The following is a 22,577-nucleotide window of genomic DNA, read 5'->3' on the forward strand; positions in this document are numbered from 1 at the left end:
ATAGTTAGCTCATAAATCAAAATCTTCATAGTAAATAACTGTCTAAGGTCTAACTAAGAAGCTATCCTAACAGTTTCTTCCCCTAAATTAATCCTACAGAGGGAGAGGGATGCAGGAAAACGCTTCATTCTAATCTTTTCTTATATCATTTTTATCTTCGAATCTAAGTAGATAGACTATTTTCGGAATAAGGGGCAATAAAACAAAGTCATTTCAGCTAACTATATTATTTATTTTAATTGCCTACCTCCCTATAGATTCCTAATATTTTTTTAAATTTAAAGGTAATAAAACAAGTCCTTCTTGGCTATGTTTTTATTTCAAATGCCTACCTCTCTTTATTCCTAATATTTTGATTTTAATAGTGATTCAAAGGGTTGAAATGAAACACCAATTTACCACACCGAGATACATTTATTTATTGATTATTCCATTATATATTGAGAAAAGCTTACACCGAACGACATGAAAAGGCAAGGGAATGAAGGGTTAGGGGTACATCGAGATTACAAGGGGAACGAATAAGCAGGGGAACACAGGAAAATGTACGAGAAAATAAAGATCACAACATCAAAACACCAATTCTCTCACATCGAATATTATATAGAACGCGTCCTAATACGGTTACAGTTTACGGATACATTCTTATCTATTGAGTACTCGCCTTTTTGCCATTATATAGCGGCAAAAAATTGAGTCACACGAATCCAGCAAGTCGGAACCTCTACAGTCTAGACACATCTCAAGGAAGAGCGATACAAAAAGAATACAAGAATATAGAATAGAGACAGTCTAAATTATTATACAAGAGCAATAATAAGAATACAAGAGCAATTATATGATAGAGAAATTATACAAGAATAAGTCCTTTCAAAATCGCAATCCTGGTCAGCCCCATACAAAAATTATTCAAGAGAAGAATTTTCAAGTCGCCGCGCCATAAGAGTAAGACAATAGAGTAAACTATACAAACTTATGAAATTTACAATAATTCAACTTAAGTAAATGATATATTGCTTAAATAGGAGAAGATGAAGTAGAAGTAGAAAGTCCCGCCGTATACAGCCTCCCCGCTCCTCCGGATGGTGCTTCGTCTTGTTCTGATGACGCCGATGTAGGCTGAGATGTTGTCTTCGAGGACCAGTACTTCAGGGCAGCAGTCTTGTCAGCCTGCGAAGAGAAAAAATACTCTGATGAGTAAAATGTCCGTAAAAATAAAATAAAAAATTTAAAGGACAAAGGAATTATAATGAGAAATAAATAAATACCTTTTTTCCGAATCGATAGGCTGGCGAAGACGCTGACCGTAGGCCGTACACCAACTGCATCAGGTGGGGAGGCCGCAATCTCGCCTGTCCTATAAACAAAAGAAATAGAATTAGTAATTTGAATTAAAAAAATAACAGATCCCCATGTGTGAGCCCTGGTAATAGTACTTACTTGGAAGACCAGCGACTAGGACCCGGAAACTGCTGGCGACTGCCAACAGCATATATAGGCCCATCTTGAACGCGTTCGTCCAGTCAGCCGTCGCAGCGTCCAGACCGCAACCCGCCCCGGCCCATAGGGGCTCAGATGGATCAAGGAGAGAGGGCTGTCCAGGGTTGCTTGAGGTGGCTGGAGGGACCCAACCGTTCTCGGTCGGGTCGCTGCGACGACTAAAGCTCAGACTGCCCAGCAAAACCAGGCACCCTCGGTCGGTCGATACGCGCATGCTCAAAACGAACTTCCTGTGTGGAAAGTTCTAGAAGGGTCAGCGGCGTATTCCTTTACTCGATTTTCCATCCCATTTTCCTCGCTACAGACGCAACACCCCGCTTGTTCATCGATTTTCATTCTATCGCACACAGTTTTGGTATGATTGTGAGGGCAGAATTCATTTTTAGGCTGCAGAGAAACATGATGGAAGCTTCTAGAACTTTCACGTGGGTAATGTTGGCTGCACTGATATTATACAAGCTCAATCCTGCGGATTTGACTGTGAAGGGTTTATTCCATAATCAACCCCTAACTCTGCCAATTTTGTATCTAGGAAATGAGAGAGTCCTCCAAATGGACATCTAGTTAAAGAGTAGAGGCTAGGTCTATAATTTTAGGTCAAAAGATGCGTTTTCTAAAAGTTCTAAAAGTGATTTCAAAACAGACCGTTCAAAATTATTATACGTATCAATCATCCCCCGCAAATCAGAGATCCAGTTGCAATAATGTTATATGTTTCATATCTACGATCCAAATTGACTCTTAAAGCTGATATTATTGAGTTTAAAGCTTTATGATAACGAATTCCAATCAATACTTTCGTCTGGCCCCCACCCTCCATCATCACATAAGATACTGTATGCACTATGCAAATTTTACCCTTTGAGGGCGCATAATGAGATACAAATTAGATAGATAGGCATAGAAATATGATAATATTTTTTTTTTCATAAAGTGGTTGTCTACATAAATATCTTTAAAATAATGGAAATGATCAATGCATCATGTTAAATGATATTTAATTTTATTCTTACGTTTTTTAGTATTTTAAATTTGTTTTGTGGCAAATTATTGCGAATTTTGTATTAATTACAAAACATTAATGATAGGTTATTGAGAAAATATATTTTTGAAAGATATTTATTTTATTTTATTTTAATTACACAGGTAATTAATAATATAAATTAATCAAAATAATCACTAAAAGATACAAAAAGTAGTACCTATTATAACTTTCATTATAATAAAAAAATATTCTGATAAGTTATTTATAATTAATGAATACCAATTTTTTTAAATTAATATACCTATTTACCTAATTGTTATTAATTTAATAAAATTGTGACGATTATCAATTATAATTTTTAATATTAATACTTGAAGAATTTTTCGTAACGATTTGATATTTTTTAATATTTAGCCATTTTATAAATTTTGCGAACAGAAGTCGGCTCGGCTCATATTTTCATATCTAAAAAATTCACAATTTCATATTAAAATATTTTTTAAGATAGGTTATAGGTTGATAAAATTAAATTGGATTTAAAGATAATAATTTAAGATAGCTAGGAATTTATTGCGAAAAGAATTTAAAACCCTGTTTACAAATTTTTAAAAATTCTTCAGCTTTCATGCAAACATTTAATATTTAAAATATGAAGATATTGTCAGAGGAGAACGAGTAGGTACTACCACAGTACTACCAATCCATTATATTTTATTCAAATTCATCATCAAACATTAAGATTATGTAGTTTTATTGTAAATTAGAAAATGTATAGATATTTGAGTTTTTGAAGTTATTATTTAGGTAATAACCATTTAAAAAAAATAATTACTTGCGATGCAGAAAAACATGTCTTGTCAAAACATATTTTTTTTGTCAGAATGAACGGGAAGTATTGGAACAACATAACAGTGTCTTCATTAATCTCAAATACTTATTAACTATACCTTTACGATTTTATTTACTGTTTACATAATTAATACGAAAACAAGTTTTTTGAACATGCTGTATAATTAGTATGCAGTACAGCGACATCTATGGACGGGTAGAATCTCTAATTAAGAAAAGCTTTCCTAAATTAAGGTCATAGCACACTTTTCAACCCGAAAAGGAATCGTAACCGTATCAACTCGAGGCGGTCAGTTGTTATTTGTATTCTTTATTCATTTTTCATTCTTATTTTTCTTTTTACAATGTAATTATCAAAAAATAAAAATACATTATAAAAACAAAAATCTTAAAAATAGTTAACCCGCTGGCAGCGGAGCAGGGCCCAAGCTACCGGTGGTCAGGGTCACAGGCTGAGGAACCTCCGGACAATGCGTGCCATGCTGAGGATCACCGCCTTTTGAATCTGACCCTTGAGCCAACCATCTAGCGAAAGCTTCTTTATTTTTATTATTTTTGTGTCAGTTTATTATATAAACCATATAAACGCCTTGCTTCGCGGTTAATCAGGGCCCCGATTGCGCTAATTTGCAATGTCTCCAATTCATTCGCGCTTCATTTTTAGTCGCGCTCCATTTTCATTCCAGCATTTCCAGCTGATGCGCAATTCGGTATCGCAGTATGATCCAAGCACCGTATTTTTGAAACTAAAATACAGCAAATGATCGTAAAGCGTTTGACTTACGTTTGAGAAAAGATCTCTGTCAGCTTTTACACAAAGACGCAGTTGCGCTTCGTTTGCGTTACAATTTCGTTAGAACTAGCTGTAAAAACGACACTGCGATATGGATTTGTCAAATAGCTGATTTTTGTTCGCCGTCCAGTCGCGTTGTGGCTGAAAATGTTAAGCCTACCGATATCGAGTTAATCGTCTACCCGTAGCCGAGTGCCGAATTGACGCTGATCCGTTTACGTACGTATGTGCTTACGTAGGGTGGACGTCTCGTTGACCGCGCGGTGAAAGTGGTGTTGATCCCTTTCCAGAGCCCCGATTCTGCGATACGATTGGTCAAAACAGCTGACGTCAACTGTTTTGACCAATCGTATCGCAGAATCGAAGAAGCGCTTGTATTGGAGACGTTAAAAATTAGCGTAATCGGGGCTCAGGTTGATAAATGTGCGACGACCTTTATCTATAACTTAGGCTACTCGCCGATAGATGGCAATGTGAGAGACATAGAAAGAGTATACCCAATGGAGAGGGCATATGTTATTGTCACTTTCGTACCACTCAACAAAAACCTGTTTATATGTCATTAAATGTACAGGTACTTTAATACACAATGCATGTTATTACTTTAATAATAATAAATTACATTAATTTTATAATGAGATTAGCAATAGCAGCAGTACGTGAATTGTTATGGTCATGGCCACTTTAAGCGCGACTGCAAGGAGCTTGAATTTGTGAAATGTGACTAGGCATTTTTCGCATGGATTTCGGCAATTTTACAGAAAAACTTAATTACAAGCGTATCCTGATTTATATTAAGATTTACCATGGGTCTCAAACTATCTCTAATAGAATTTTATCTAAATCAGTTTAATGGCTAAAAAGTTAAGTCATAATTAATCACTTTCGCTATTATTATAATTCTAATGTAACCACACAACCCAAATCGCATAGCAAATCCACATTAGCGAGTCAATGTTTATAATAGTTATTAATTGTTAGGAAATACAGGGACAGGTAGGTACAATAAAACACCATTTACCGATCAAACTTTAATAATAGCAAACCATAAATAAACAATACAATATTTACATTAATTAACCTACAAAAATCGACACATTTACAAATATATACAAAACAGAATTATTTACTAGTATTTATTTGAACTCTGATTACATCAGGTTCTTTTATCTAAATAAATAATAACTAATTTAGATTTAAAAGTAACATATAATAAGAACAAATGGAGGCGTAGTTTTGAAATATAGTCGAAAGCACACCAATCTATACATTTGATAATACAGTGTGAGTCACGTTAAAGTGTACATATGAAAATAGATGAAACTAGACCTATTTTTATCGACAAAAAAGAGGTCAAAAATTTTTTGAGATTTTTTTTTAATTTATTATAGATTTTTTTTTCTCCCAATTACTTATTGTAAAGAAAACGTAATAACTTTTAAACTAAGCGGTATATCTTGATAAAATAAAAACAGTAATAATGATAAATAACAGGCGATACTAAAAAAATACATGAAATACACAAAAAAGGCCAACAAATAATAAAAAATGATACTTTTTGAAAAAAATCTGCTTTTAAATTCGTGTTTTTTTGGTTATTTGATAAATTTCTCCAAAAAATGCCCCTATAACCGGTGGTTTTTATTACTTTTTATTATTTTCTATTGTATTATCTTTGTAAAACCAAAAATAGCATGTCTCTATCCCTATCACAACATTTGCTATGATCGTTTGAACAAAGGCCTGCCATAACATTATTCTCCGCTACAGGTAGAGACAATTTTAATTTTAACTAAAATGCTTATTTTACTTCGAAATCTTTTGTTTTTATTTGAAATCTAACGTGTCTTTATCAAAATTACAAATCTAGAGCCATTTTCAGTTTCGTTGTTAACGAAACGTTGAATGGCGCGCCCGGAGAGGCTTAGTTCAAACGATCATTGCAAACGTTGTGATACGGATAGAGACATGCGATTTTTGGTTTTACGAAGGTAATACGATAGAGAATAATACAAAGTAATAAAAACCACCGGTTATAGGGACATTTTTTGGAGAAATTTAACAAATAACAAAAAAAAACACGAATTTAAAAGCAGATTTTTTTCAAAAAGTATCATTTTTTATTATTTGTTGGCTTTTTTTGTTTGTTTTATGTATTTTTTTAGTATCGCCTGTTATTTAGCATTATTACTGTTTTTATTTTATCAGGATATTCCGCTTAGTTTAAAAGTTATTACGTTTTCTTTACAATAAGTAATTGAAAGAAAAAAAATTCTATGAAAAAATTAAAAAAAATCTCAAAAATTTTTTGACCTCTTTTTTGTCGATAAAAATAGGTCTAGTTTCATCTATTTTCATATGTACACTTTAACGTGACTCACACTGTATATTCGCTATAACAGCGGCCATAAGTTTAGCCTTTCGTGCTGTCGTCTGTTATACATTAGAATACCATTCACTGCACATATAATGCATAATGGATACATGTAATTGTAATAAATACGATACACATTAGTTAGGAATAGCAATCGTTTTTGAAAATGTCTTCTTTAATACTTTATTATGAAAATACGACAAAAAGCGGGTCGCTAGCCGCCGCGGCTTCACAAGGATTATTTGGTGCAATGTATTGTGCATCTAAACCTTCGATTCACACTGATTTGAATAAAAACCGCATTAAAATCAATTGTAGTTTGAAAGATATAAGCTTACAGACAAACTGGGAGACTGTTTTATGCAATCTAAAGAAGATTATCAACATTAATTAATCTCATGGGTTCTATTGCAAGAATTATAAAGAATTTTCTACTAATCTATCATCTATTATTTCCTTGCTACGTAAAACAGGGCGCGATTCTAGTTTTCAGTAGAGATTATGTATATTAATTATTATTATGTTATATAAAAGTACGAATGTAGTTAGAAGCCAATCTATTTCGATTTTATATTCCTATATCTATCTAGATGTACAAAATTTAAATCGAACTATGTAGATAAAAATATGTGTGGCCAGTTGTATTGCTTAGGAAAAAATGCGTAACCATTTAAAACGTTGTACATACGGAAGTTTATTAATAAATTCACAAAAACACATTTCACTTTGTCACGACAAATTATAAGCTATATAAAAATGTAAAACAATAATTATATTTTATGATATTACTAAATTTTTTTATAAATATCGAATTATTAAATATACTATTATTGCATAATATTTCAGGGCTGACAGGCTCATATTTTAGCAGTTGTCATAAGCTTTTGAAATACTATAGTTATGTTATTTAGGCTTAGCTAAAGTGTAATCGGCACGCCACGGCCTCCGTTAAAACTCAATATTTCTTTCTCTTTATGTCCATTTTTAAATAATACTTCGATTATAGAATTAGGTACTACAACGCACGCCAGCGTCCTGACGGGCGCGTGCGTGACACTCGACTGATATAATACCCGCCGGCGGGGCGCTTCGCTGTAGGTAATTAGCAGTTGTCATAAGCTTTTGAAATACTATAGTTATGTTATTTAGGCTTAGCTAAAGTGTAATCGGCACGCCACGGCCTCCGTTAAAACTCGCGCTTGAAATGCACGCATGCGCTTCTCATACTATTTTTTTTAATTACACAAAGGCGAGTGAGCTTTACATGTGACAATGCACTGCCTGAAAGAATACAACAACCTATAGTTCCAAAATACTGAACTGTCCTATGCATGACATTGACAGTGGGGCGCCACCGTTAATACCGGATCGCTGGTTCCGATTTTTGCCATGTTGGAAACCATATAGTTGAACGATGGTAGCGCCCCCCTGTCATTGAGTTTGGTGGGATAGTTCAGCTTGGGTCATCTATAATACGAGAACATGTCTAACCGCGCTATGGAACCGCTGGGAAGGGGTTCAACAGTAACGTCGGAACTAATAGACGTAGACTTATTTTACATTCGTTTTATAGAATAGCTCAAATACGAATAATACAATGCAAATAGAACATGTGCGAATTTTAGCGGAGGCCCTAAATGCATAAAGTGACTGAACTATTTTTTTCTAGCATAAGTTTTATATAGAGGTATTAACAATTACATAATATACATTACTGTCAATATAAATATTATAATTCTCGTTAATATTCCATTACTTACAAATATATTGAATTATAATCTAGGAATATGCTTTAAAATGGTTATTAATTCATCTACTTTGGGTTTATGTGTATCGAAAATATTCATAAGGTGATATTTATTGAGATTATTGTTTCAATTATTGTATGTATAATAAAGCCTGGTTTGTACCAAGCCGGAGAGTAGAGGATAATATGTGTCGGAATAACCAATCAATCAGATTTCGTTATTCGTTATTTCCACATCACCTGAGCAGCACAGCTCAGCAGCTTAGTGTGAGTTACATCAAACGTATTCGATATCAAGTGCGTCAAAAAAATCTATGATTTTTGTTCTTGGATGTATCCCCTAGGGACGCTGTCCGTCATACATTTCATGTATTTTTTTACGCACTCGATATCGACGTTTGATGTAAACACACACGATTGCATCATCATCACCAACATCAACAGCCCTTTACAGTCCACTGCTGGAATATGAGCCTCCTCCACTATAGTGGAGGGTTTTGCCATAATCACCACGCTTGGCAGGCGAGTTGGAGATCGCAGTTTAAAAGATTGATGTTTTTCAGAGAGCGCTGCTGCCCGTTCTGTTTGATGTGTAGTCCCTAAGTTGCCTCTTACGACAAACTCGTGGGAAGAGGACACGATTGGTTATTCAAATACATCCCTTCTTCTTTCCGCTTTGGTGGAAAACGGGCATAATTTAAGTAAGATTTTTAAGTAGCATTGTTCGTAAAAATCTTATAAAAGAAATAATACAAGTTTGGTTATATTGGTGTCTTAATCTAGGCGCAGACTACAGCCTTTTAGTCGGCCGATAGTTGGGCCCGATTCTAATTTGTATGAAGAACCGGCCGATCCAATGTTGCACACTTTCATATATCTTCATACTGAATAACAGCCCTGAATAACCAACTATTGGCCAACATAAAGTCAGTGGTCTGCGTCTAGGCCGTCATAATTAGTATTGCAAGCTTTAAAAAAGCTCTTTACTTATTTATTTTGGAAAATCAGGGTTTTAGACTATAATCATATAGTATATAAAATGTATAAATACTATGCTAGTGCTAAAATTATGCAGTATTATATTATTAAACTGGCCACACTTTTATATTATTTAAACAGCCCATAATATGATTTTATTGGTGTTATATTATAAATTACGTTTTTTCTTCATTCATTAATTACTTGCGAGTTACAAGTTATTCTATACATATATACAAGGTGGAAACTCTCACTCGATTATTTCTAAACTATATAAGATATCAAAAAACTGATTACTGTTCCTAGAAATAATCGAGTGAGTACACATATCGTTTCCACCCAGTGTACAAATTAATAACATTATCATTCTTACAATACTTTTAACTTTATTGCAATCTAAACAAGGTTCAAAATAGGTGGTAATGACATTTTAATTTCGATTGTTTCATCGACAAAGTTTGAAACGAACGCCAGCACATCAGACTACATTTTAGTTGCAAAATCACACATATTGCAACTGCGTAAGATGTCGGTATTAGGCCGCTTTCAATGAGGGTTTTCGCGATTGAAAAATCCGCCAAATGGCGGGACGCGGATGTAGGGTCTGACTGCTGCGCGATTGGTGGATTTTGACATCTGTCAATGTCATGTCATGTCAAAAATAACCAATCATGCAACATTTGGACCTCGCGTCTACGTATTGCCATCTGGCGGATTTTTCAATCGCGAAAACCCTCATTAAAGGTCTCTACCCACTACACCGTATCATACCATGACCGTGCTAGGAACGTGTCAGGCACGAAAAGCAACACGATACGCTCTACTATGCCCACTGAACGGATCGAAAATATTCTCGCCGACATTTGTTGACGCTCCGTGCATGGCACGCGACGGTGTTGGTCGGTGACGGAACGGTCTACTGGGGACAGTGTCATACTTTTCAATACAAATAACATTTATTTGCCTGACACGTTCCTAGCACGGTCATGGTATGATACGGTGTAGTGGGTAACCTTAAGACGTTTCGCGTCGGGCGTTTGTCTTGCGTCTGCAGGACCGCACACGGCAAATTGTACAACTACGTCGGATTAAAACTGACAATTACTTATTAATAGTTAGTGTGCGGTCTTGCAAGGCTGCAGGCGTACCGCACGAAGCGTCTAAATTGAAAGCGCCTTTAATCTTGACGTGCCGTCGTCCTTTCATAGTTATTTGGTCATCCGTTACATTTTATTGCAGGTTCACTTTAATAACTTTCGCCAGGAATTAATACACATCGATTTTAGGTGGATTCTGCCAATTGTAATTTTCACTTCATACATTAATATAATTTCGCATGCACATGTAAAGTTTCAGCCAAACCAACGCGTGCAGATCCCTTCGGCGTTGGCGATCACTGTGCGTGTATGCATACTGACGGCTTCTTTGTTGTCTTACGCAAGAAGACTGCCTCGTTGCTCAGTAGGATACGGGCGAACCCCAACAGTATTTTGAAGACCGTGGCGGGAGGTACGACTCTTCCATTATCCGACATTTCGTTCGGCTACTTCTTACCAAACAGGTTGGATAAGTAGGTATTAATATAATTTTACAAGGTGGACCGACGACCTGATAAAGGTAGCAGGAAGGCGCTGGATTCAGGCCGCTACCAACCGTGCGATGTGGAAGTCATTGGGGAGGCCTATGTTCAGCAGTGGACGTCCTCCGGCTGAAATGATGATGATGAATATAATTTTAATTATAAATAATTACTAACATAGTCGTATAAGACATCCATTTACTAACCATGTGGATTATTGTTATATTTAAATAAATAAATTGAATTTAATAGGCTAATGTCTCACAGGACGCGTGACCAATGACAGGACGCGTCGAAGTGAACTCATCGCTACAAATTCATACACGACATCTTATCGCCATCACCATCGTGCAGGCCGGCTACCACGCGTTGGTTTGGTTGAAGCTTAACTTAAGCCTGCTCGTGGTTCTACAAATTCGTGGACGACATGTGACCAAAATGATAAAATTAAGAGCATCTAAAGATTCGCAAAAGCTTTTTTTTTCACGTAGCAAATGATACTAACGCATCTCTTTAAGCGGTTTCGCATTACGACCAATCCCAATCCGTCAAAATATGGTTCTAGAAAACATACAGAGAAATCGGATCTAGTGTGTAAACCGACGTTTCGTATTTTAACGGATTTGGTTGAGAATTTAGTTCAATTTAGACGTAGTACGAAACCGCTGTAAGGGTACTATCACATTAGCATTTGTAGTGTGTGCGTTTCTCTGGCGCGTACAATATTCTCGGTTGTTTGATGCTATTAATTTATTGTTACATTGGTTAGTTAACATTTCAGGATCGACTGATCTTTTTTGGCTGGAGCTGTACTCATATTAACCCTTATTTTGGCATCAAATCGAGTATTACGGCGAATTCGCATAGCGCATGATCTTATTACATAAAAAAAAATTCTAGCGTAGTTATTAATATATTTCTTTAAAATTGTTTTGTATTTATTACGTATATTTAGGGTTTTTTAGTTTGCATTTGTGTTAAGTGCTTAAAAAGTAAATGAAAATGAGCCAGCATTTACTGATTTAATGCTCCATCCTTTTTACCAATTAGATGAACCAAAACTATATGAAGTGTGTTACAATACAATACACATGCTACAAATGCGTTTTAACATTATAATTTCTTTTTATAAAATCGATGTGTATTAATCTCAGCCTTAAGAGTAGGCGCACACCGTTGATTTTTCGTCGGCCGATAGTTTAGTCGGGCAGTTGATCAGTATGGGCATGTATGGGAGTGCGCACACTACGCCGATTCGATTTGGCCGATTCTTCATACAAATTAAAATCGGGCACAACTATCGGCCAACTAAAAATCAACGGTGTGCGCGCCTACTAAAGCAGTAACCATTCATACCGGTTCCATTATAAGGCTTAGTTCAGCATGGTGTGTCTGTCGTAGATGTTGCGACGTTGCTCCCTAACTTGGCGCTTCCACTTGTCCTGCTGATGCGTGACGCGGTTCAGAACGTTCCCGCGAGCGCCCATTTGGGTGGAGGGACCGCTTATTGCGCTCTCGTCCTAAGGAGAAACAAGTTTAGTTAGCAGGATAATACATAATTTGATTAAAAATGATATCGATATGAGCGTGTAGTGTACATTTTGTTACTCGTTGGAATATGCTTAGATTTGAAAAAAAAAAACCTAATGCATGTAATATGGTACCAAATAAGAGACACATTTTAGTTAAAATTAAATACATAAAATACGGCCAACTAGCAGTAACAAAAGGTCGATACGACTGTCGAGTTGACAATATATTCTGTCTCTTCCCATCTTGTGTATTTGTCGTAATCTCTCGTTCTCCCTCCAAAATATGTGAAAGTCGGACGGGTTCACCCATGACATTGGGTTTGTTTACATTTGGTATTGCTTCTCGTTAGCTGTACTTTATATGTACACACGCCCACACTGTTAACTATCCATTTCCGTTTTTGCTCTCGCTCTAATCAAATGGCGATTCTTTGCGATAGAACGAGATGACATGAGTTTCAATGGGCAGTTAAGACTGTTGGCGATAGTACATTGGTTTAAAATATTGTATAATGTCAATTTTAGAAAAAGTATGACTTGTTAGTTTTTAAATCCCAAAATATATTTTGCCGCTGAGACCTTGGGAAAAGGTAAAGGTACCAGGAAGCTGCTGGATACTGGCCGCCACCAACTGACCATTGTGGAAATCATTGGGGTTGGCCTATGTTTAGCAGTGGACGTCCTATGGCTGAAATGATGAATGAAGACATGGCAAAAGAAAAATTTGCCAATAAAGGCTATTGAAATACTCATCATCTTATCTTTTACATGGTTCTGTAGAAGCATGCCTGCCAGTTATATTATTATCAACTTGGTGGTGTTCATGTATCTCAATCACAGACATAAAATCAGAATTCTGTGTATACTCACGTCTTCATTGGTGTGTTCCTGGTAAGAAGCCTTCGCCCGCTTGTTGATGAGTGGGTCCAGGCAGATGAGGAAGCCCATGTACACCACCAGGAGCATAATCACCCAGATCACTATGATTACAACTACCTGGAACATTATGGTGTACGTGTAAGTATCATTATCTGTATGATACACTTTATGCAGTAATTGAACAAACATTATTTTCATAATTTATTAATCTTAGCAATACAAGAAGCTACCTGATTGTGAGCAGAACAAAAATATCTATATTATAAAAGAAAGTCGTGTTAGTTACTCCACTTATAACTCAAGAACGGCTGAACCGATTTAGCTGAAAATTGTCAGGGAGGTAGTTTAGAGCCAGGAGAAGGACATAGGATACTTTTTATCCCGTTATTTATTGCCATTAAGGCGGAACAAAGTTCGCCGGGTCAGCTAGTTGTGATATAAAAACCATCTATCAGTGGCAAGGCTTAAGACTTGGTTTTAATTTTTTTATTGAGTTTATTACAGAGAGTAGCATGTTAGTAGGAGCAACAATGGAAGGCCAAATTTACATGTCTTGTTGATTACTACTCATCTAATAAATGAACAAGGGGGTATACCTTGATAATAGTGGTGTTTCTGTTCTCATACTTGCACTCGCATCTTGGGCAGAACTCTTGTTCCCTACCCAGGATCTCTGCCCCATCTCGAGGGATAATCACTCCTGCGCAGTTACTGAAAAGGTTGTCAAAACAAATTTATTAAAAAGGAATAAAAAAAGTTCTCTAACCACACCCTTACATTACTATAAGACCAAGAAACAATACTGAATTGAAGAAATAAAAAATGTAGTAGCCCAACGTCACCACTAAAGCCTGGTCCGTGGGCACGTAGAATTTTGTCCAATGACCCCAAGCTCCCCATCCTTATCGCTCGCGCGTAATTATATTGCTGTCGCGACTGTGCGACGCGCGCCTGCAGTGAGTGTGTGAGCGCTCACTCAGACTATAGTTAATAAGGTAATCTACCAACCATTTGTTGGGTTGTACATTTGCGATGTAGTGCCTGCGGTGATCGGCTGTCTTGTCTGCGACGGTCTTGTTGAACACCGCAGCGGGGCTTGGGCACACACATTTGCATCTCTTATCTTCATAAGACTGCCCCTGTTGAAAATGGTAAGATTAAAGGATATCTTGAAGCACAAAATTGTCTAGAACATTGCATGGAGTCAATAGTAGTAGGCAATTTGGTGTAGTGGTTCAAAACGGACTACTATACCGAGAGATCCCGGGTTTGATTCCTGGCCGGGCAGAAATTGAAATGATTAATTTTAATTTCTGTGACGGGTCTGGGTGTTACTATCCAGGCTGAAAGTGTTGATATTGAATGATACAAACATATCCAATCTGGAAATCATTGGGGAAGGCCATGTTCAGCAGTGGGCTTCCAATAGCTGAAATGATCGTGATAACCAACAAAGCGAGGTTTTTAACCAATTAAAATGAACAAAACGGTAATCATATCAGAGAAAGAGTCATCCAATGGTTAAATGTTGACCCACTTGCTTGAATGGCGATAAATGAAAATTGCAGGATTTGTATACAGTGTAGGTACATACCAGACGCAAGTGCGAAACGAAAGCATGAATGAAAGGCAGGACAATAGGACAATAGCTTCACAATAGGTAGGACGCAGGAGCGGACGCAAGTTTACAACATAAGCTACATTAAAGGGTATTTCTTGGTATCTATCTCCTAACAGATATCTCAGAATAGAAAACAAGATTGCTTTGTACTTTAATAATGATTTAAAAAGGTAGGATTATGATTTATTTGTAAATAAATGTGAAAACATCAATTTAAAATTGATAGTACTTACAGACGCAAATACAGCGAACGTGGACACTATAATCACTACGATATATTTAGAATACATGATTTAGAATCTAAAACACTTAAAACGTATGTTACAGCTGTATTTATTGCTATAAATTCTCGTAAAAACTGAAATTTACTTTTTTTACAATACAATAACAGTGGCAGTAGCAGCAGACATTTTCTTTTATAAAAAATAGTTACCAGAAAGAAAAAAGCATATTTATGCAAAGAATAATTAAGACATTTTGAGATTTTGTAGGTATCGATAGTTATAAAATGTAAAAAAAAACATCTAATTTTAACAAAACCAAAATATTTGCTGGTCCAACTGTAATAAAATATTTCAATATTTAAAAAACAGTGTTGCCATTCTCATAATTAAAAACACTACTAGATGGCGCGCTTTACATGGGAGTTAACAAAAAACTTAATTCAAGCAACACGTTCTTACATTACCCAATAGATGGCAGCGCTTTACATGGGAGTTAACAAAAAACTTAATTCAAGCAACACGTTCTTACATTACCCAATAGATGGCAGCGCTAGTAAATAAGATTTATAAAAAGTATCGCCTGAAATTCTTTCAGAAATGAGAAACCGGTGAATAAAGACATGAATTAATATTATAAAATTAGATGCGAAATGTATGATTACTTTGTTACTCTTTCACGCAAAAACTACTGAATGGATTTTGATGAAACTTAAAGTATTATTGTTTATGCGAAATACGAATTTTACAGGGGGAAATCGCGGGCAAAAGCTAGTCACTAAATAAATCTGTCCTTGTGTCAATCTACTTTTTGCACTTGCTTGCTCAAACAAAAGTTCTCCTACCTAAACCTACAGAAACAAATCGTTCTCGTTATGTCGACAAGGGTTTGTATCCGGCAATCGTGCGGTTAACTAACTCATTATTGTGTGTAATGAGGCAATTTCACCTAATATACTCCATGGACAGCGAACAGGAGGACCCAGACGAATATGGAAACTGAAATCGTTTGCTTTAAAAATATTTTTTGTACCTACTGTGAAGGGGTAAGATTTTTTGTAGCCTACATAACATAATTTATTACTTTCTGATGATGATGATGGACAAAATTCAGCGCACCTCACCGCTAATCAACCCTAAATTTTGTCAGTGTGTGCTTGCGCGCCGCATACGTATTGGCGCGCTCACATAGGTACCTACTTACAAACCGCGCTCGGTGCGTTTCTATGAAGATGACCTACTCATTTGTATTTACTCTGGTATGGGCGACCCACGGCGAAACTAACGGAAGTGCTTGTTTACACTATCTCGATCAATTTCCCACATAGTGTACTTGTATACGCCATCATCATCATCACAAAATTCAGCGCACCTCACCGCTACGTGGGACACTATTTAAGTTGTGAGCCTAACTATGAAAACAAAGTATTTTATTATTAAAATGGTATTGATTGCGTTTATTGGTATTGTCTTTCATGATTTATATACTTTTTAATGTGTCCGAAACACTTTTCATAGCATTTTTTCCACTCAGCTTGAGGCACCTCCAAAACATGGTTTTTGACCGCACCGACAGTTGCTTCTGGCTACATAAATAGCTGTTCACGCATTTAATTTCAATATATGGGTACCAAAAGAAGTGCCTAGATTCCAATCAAGAATTTTGTAGCGTTGGACCTGTTTATTTCATATTTTGAGTGTTCAAATAGTCAGTTGTTTGACGAGACGTGTAAAAGCTCACATTTTCGTCACGAATGGCGATTCGACTATGCTGGTCAGTTTCCCTTATTAAACTGAAGACTTTTGGAAAAAAAGTGGCTGTTTACTATTAAGAATTAACCATTCTAAATTTCTCTAGTAACGTTTCTGTCATATAATCGGATATTTCGGAAAAATAGGCAACCGTAAGTTTTAAAGTGTTCCGAGCGCATGGGACTTTTGTTGGAAATGGTTCATCTTAAAACACCTCCATAGTCGATAGCTGTTTATTTTCAGGATCATTATGCATAGATCCTTAATTCGTCAACTGTCACAATTTTAAAAACGGCTTTTAAAGCTTTTTAAACGTATTTATCAAACATTTTCAAGGACTAAACGACTCAAGCGTCCTATTGAGCGTTTGAAAAATTTTGTGACATCCAGCGAGAAAAAAACGTATTAACCATAATATGGTCATACAATATTTTATTACTGCTAGTGGAATTAATGCCTAGGATTATCTCAATCCTACGATATATCACATGACGAGGTTTCTCTTCCATTTTTCTGACAACATCAATGTTTTCCGCCACTATTAGTCATTTTGGACGACTTTCGCAAAGTTCACTGGTGAGCCAATGACATACAATATTATACTTCTTAAACTAGCGTTTTACAATGGTAAAGGACAGATCTTTATCACCAAAAGACAAATTTAGCTGACCGCTTCAGTTTTGTATTGATTAACCACGTCGAAAGTCATAATAAATCTTCGCGCGAAAATGTCCGCAAGTCAATTCCATGTTTTTGTAGTAAAGATAATTTTCAATTCAATGTTAATAATACAAAACGTGCTCAAATGATAAAAAGTTTTGAATAAGGTTGTAGTCAAAAATGTCAAACTTTTCATTAAAAGTATCAGATGTCGTCTAACAACACGTTATGTTGTCGAGGCTCACAACTTAAATAGTGCCCTAGGTATCAACGCTAAATTTTTTTCAGTGTGAGCGTGCGCGCCGCATACGTATTGGCGCGCTCACATACAAACCGCGCTCAGGCTAAGGGCGTTTCTATGAAGATGACCTACTCATTTGTATTTACTCTGCCCACACGGGATGCCAGCTCGCGCTTAGTGTCGGTCAATTGTCCAGGCTGGGGTTGCACCATCTTACTTTAACTTTGACAAACGTCAAAAATCTGTCAAACTCCATACAAAAAGCACCGGTTAACGTTTACAGTTACCATTAAAGTAAGGTGGTGCAACTCAGCCTAGTGTACTTGCGCCACAATGCGTGTTCAATAACGGCTTTTCACGTCCACTGTGTTAAATTTATATTAAAATTTATAGAAGCGAAAGGTCACTCATTGACTGACTCATTCATCACGAAATCTCAGAAATCACAAGTGTTAGGAGTTTCAAATTTTGCATGGGGGTTCCTTTTAGAACGTTGGTGCTGACTGAGAACGGATTTTACAAACCTCCACCCCTAAGGGGGTAAAACGGGATACACGCATACAAAGTCGCGGGCGGCCGCTACTAGTAGTAGTAGGGGGTCATCCATAAAGTACGTCACACGTAAAGAGGGGGGGAGGGGGTTGACAAAGTGTGACATGGTGTGACAAGGGGTGGGAGGGGTCCTAAGTTTCGTGTCATCACATTTCAATTGTTTCAAATATTTGATATAATGTTGATTTCATAAAAAAAAGTACTTAATTTAAATGGAAATAAAACTAATTTCGGAACTGCTGTTAATTTAATAATTTTTCGATGTGGAATTGCAAAACATGTGACGTCACACTAGGGAGGGGGGGTCTCAGAAATGTGACCACCTGTGACAAGGACGGAGGGTGGGTCAAAAAATCATGAAATTCGTGTGACGTACTTTATGGNACTGGTTTCTAAGAATCACTGCAATTTATAGAAATACATCGAAGTTGGAGAAACAGTCAACTACAACAATTAGTCGAACGAAATCGAGTAAACTACAATGAAGTTGTAGGCTAATTATTTATTGGGTTGCAAAATTTTTTAGAGTTCATAAGGCAAAGTTGGTGGTCTGCGCTTAATTGTATAATAAAAAGAATCCAATCCAATCTATGCGTACCCAGCTGGGTCAACCAAGTAAAACAAAAGTATGTCAAATGTTACGAGTAGTTATGTGTGTCAAATTTTGCATGGGGGCTCCTTAGAATGTAGGTGCTGACTAAGACCGGATTTTGCAAAATTCAACCACCACGCTACGATGTCGCGGGCGGCCTACTACTAGCGACCCTGTATTTTTTTGCTCATTTATACTAGGTAGGTAGTACCTAAATGAGCAAAAAATACATACCCAAGTGTTAACCGTGACGCAGTTAAGAAAGCTAACTAAACGCGTCTCCCGGCGCGCAGGTAGCATTTCACGGGTTATAGCCCCCAGCGGACTCCACGAAATTCACGGCAAAGAGTACCTACACCTCGAAAGTTTATTGCGCTCAAATTGTGTGAATTATTTATTTAATTTAAAAGCGAAGATCCCGTGCGAGATCATACCGACTGGATGAGGCGAAAGAATGCAAGAAATAAATAAGATCTCACGAGAATTGTGAAGGTGATGCCGAATTGTTTTTGTTCGCCCATTTTGGGGCTCCTGTCAGGCGTTCTTTCTATTTACTAGTTATTTATTATATTATGTAGAGTATATTTTAGTAAGAGTTAGGAAGGAAGCTAAGCCTGCATGATAAACAAAGCTCTAAATTCGGATTCCTAATTCAGCAGATTCAATTAAATGGGTCAATTACTCACCACACCACTACACCTGGTCCTGTTCGTTTCAAAAGAGGGGCTTTAAAACACAAAAATATTTTTTCAAATTGAACCAGTACTTCCTGAGATTAGCGCGTTCAAACAAACGAAGTATAGGTTTACTAGCTTTCCGTCCGCGGCTTCACCCGCGTGGAATTTTGTCTGTCACAGAAAAAAAATATCGCGCGGGTTCCTGAAAACCGGGATAAAAACTATCATATGTCCTTTCCCGGGACTCAAACTACCTCTATACCAAATTTCATCAAAATCGGTTCAGTGGTTTAAGCGTGAAAGCGAGACAGACAGACAGACAGAGTTACTTTCGCATTTATAATAGAAGTATAGATTACAAAAGTTGCTGGTATCTATTGACGCGCGCCAATATACCAATGTATGGATTCTAAGTGTTATTCCGTGTGGGTTAATGGCGTCGGTGTTGCCGTTCCGTTTCGCACAAAAACATCGCATTCAAATTGTTAGTGTTCTTCTCAGTGGAGGTAATACCTACTTAATGAATACGTAAACAGGAATAGCGGAACAGTTCCATGTTTCAATTAGGAGCCGTTTTGCAATTCGGGTTGCTTCGGGCAAACAATATTTGTTTGGAATACTTTTGTGCGTACATAATATCTGCCTATTAACCTACCTACTTTTACTTTCCTGCATGTACGAATACCTACCTACTAATTCGTAGTTATATAACCTTTCTGTCTGTCCTTTTCACTTGAGTACTTAAAGGTTAAGTGCCTACTACATCTACCTACTAGGGGTCAAAAAATCATGAAATTCGTGTGACGTACTTTATGGATGACCCCTAGTAGGTAGATGTAGTAGGCACTTAACCTTTAAGTACTCAAGTGAAAAGGACAGACAGAAAGGTTATATAACTACGAATTAGTAGGTAGGTATTCGTACATGCAGGAAAGTAAAAGTAGGTAGGTTAATAGGCAGATATTATGTACGCACAAAAGTATTCCAAACAAATATTGTTTGCCCGAAGCAACCCGAATTGCAAAACGGCTCCTAATTGAAACATGGAACTGTTCCGCTATTCCTGTTTACGTATTCATTAAGTAGGTATTACCTCCACTGAGAAGAACACTAACAATTTGAATGCGATGTTTTTGTGCGAAACGGAACGGCAACACCGACGCCATTAACCCACACGGAATAACACTTAGAATCCATACATTGGTATATTGGCGCGCGTCAATAGATACCAGCAACTTTTGTAATCTATACTTCTATTATAAATGCGAAAGTAACTCTGTCTGTCTGTCTGTCTCGCTTTCACGCTTAAACCACTGAACCGATTTTGATGAAATTTGGTATAGAGGTAGTTTGAGTCCCGGGAAAGGACATATGATAGTTTTTATCCCGGTTTTCAGGAACCCGCGCGATATTTTTTTTCTGTGACAGACAAAATTCCACGCGGGTGAAGCCGCGGACGGAAAGCTAGTAAACCTATACTTCGTTTGTTTGAACGCGCTAATCTCAGGAAGTACTGGTTCAATTTGAAAAAATATTTTTGTGTTTTAAAGCCCCTCTTTTGAAACGAACAGGACCAGGTGTAGTGGTGTGGTGAGTAATTGACCCATTTAATTGAATCTGCTGAATTAGGAATCCGAATTTAGAGCTTTGTTTATCATGCAGGCTTAGCTTCCTTCCTAACTCTTACTAAAATATACTCTACATAATATAATAAATAACTAGTAAATAGAAAGAACGCCTGACAGGAGCCCCAAAATGGGCGAACAAAAACAATTCGGCATCACCTTCACAATTCTCGTGAGATCTTATTTATTTCTTGCATTCTTTCGCCTCATCCAGTCGGTATGATCTCGCACGGGATCTTCGCTTTTAAATTAAATAAATAATTCACACAATTTGAGCGCAATAAACTTTCGAGGTGTAGGTACTCTTTGCCGTGAATTTCGTGGAGTCCGCTGGGGGCTATAACCCGTGAAATGCTACCTGCGCGCCGGGAGACGCGTTTAGTTAGCTTTCTTAACTGCGTCACGGTTAACACTTGGGTATGTATTTTTTGCTCATTTAGGTACTACCTACCTAGTATAAATGAGCAAAAAAATACAGGGTCGCTAGTAGTAGGCCGCCCGCGACATCGTAGCGTGGTGGTTGAATTTTGCAAAATCCGGTCTTAGTCAGCACCTACATTCTAAGGAGCCCCCATGCAAAATTTGACACACATAACTACTCGTAACATTTGACATACTTTTGTTTTACTTGGTTGACCCAGCTGGGTACGCATAGATTGGATTGGATTCTTTTTATTATACAATTAAGCGCAGACCACCAACTTTGCCTTATGAACTCTAAAAAATTTTGCAACCCAATAAATAATTAGCCTACAACTTCATTGTAGTTTACTCGATTTCGTTCGACTAATTGTTGTAGTTGACTGTTTCTCCAACTTCGATGTATTTCTATAAATTGCAGTGATTCTTAGAAACCAGTAAAGAGGGGAAAACAGGCTTGTTTGAGTAATACTTACGTAACTATTCCTTAGAATTCTAACTCTGATCTATTATAGACCAAGTTCTTGTAGAAAGGTTTTTATAAATAGACTAGCTATTTATAAAAACTAGTACGCGTGGATCCCGTTTTATCCCCTTAGGGGTGGAGTTTCGTAAAATCCTTTCTTAGCGAATGCCTACGACATAACATCTACCTGCATGCTAAATTTCAGCCCGATCCGTCCAGTGGTTTGGGCTGTGCGTTGATAGATCACTATGTCAGTCAGTCAGTCATTCACCTGTGAGTTATATGTAGGTACTATATATTTAGATAGACTACACATTCATATTGCAAAATGACTCTTAATATAACTACGATGCCACAGCTTTTTACCTTAAAGTGCTGCTGTCGGCCACCGTACTATGTTAAGGTTTACAATGTTTCTATTGCTAGACATTGTAAAAGTTATTTCAATATTAATACTTGACAAGTTGTTTTACATGTACACCTTTTAAATATAGCTACGTCAAAAAAAGTTGTTGTGACCAAAAGTCTATTGCC

General features: G+C 36.8%; 2 protein-coding genes across 2 annotated transcripts; both read right to left on the reverse strand.

Moving 5' to 3' along the window:
- Positions 1 to 394: 394 nt before the first annotated feature.
- LOC114361683 (uncharacterized) lies at positions 395 to 1,729 on the reverse strand. The gene is made up of 3 exons (XM_028316810.1): positions 1,441 to 1,729; positions 1,269 to 1,357; positions 395 to 1,170 (listed from the first exon to the last, which is right to left on the reverse strand). The coding sequence occupies exons 1-3, from the start codon at positions 1,712 to 1,714 to the stop codon at positions 1,018 to 1,020; spliced, it is 516 nt and encodes a 171-aa protein (XP_028172611.1). The 5' UTR covers positions 1,715 to 1,729; the 3' UTR covers positions 395 to 1,017.
- A 10,051-nt stretch (positions 1,730 to 11,780) lies between these two features.
- On the reverse strand, positions 11,781 to 15,271 carry LOC114361680 (uncharacterized protein CG1161). The gene is made up of 5 exons (XM_028316806.1): positions 15,071 to 15,271; positions 14,225 to 14,355; positions 13,813 to 13,927; positions 13,208 to 13,333; positions 11,781 to 12,325 (listed from the first exon to the last, which is right to left on the reverse strand). The coding sequence occupies exons 1-5, from the start codon at positions 15,125 to 15,127 to the stop codon at positions 12,179 to 12,181; spliced, it is 576 nt and encodes a 191-aa protein (XP_028172607.1). The 5' UTR covers positions 15,128 to 15,271; the 3' UTR covers positions 11,781 to 12,178.
- Between the last annotated feature and the right edge of the window lie 7,306 nt (positions 15,272 to 22,577).

This window comes from Ostrinia furnacalis, unplaced genomic scaffold (assembly GCF_004193835.3).
Source record: "Ostrinia furnacalis isolate ACB-3 unplaced genomic scaffold, ASM419383v2 OfSCF5876, whole genome shotgun sequence".
In the NCBI taxonomy this organism is placed as follows: domain Eukaryota; kingdom Metazoa; phylum Arthropoda; class Insecta; order Lepidoptera; family Crambidae; genus Ostrinia; species Ostrinia furnacalis.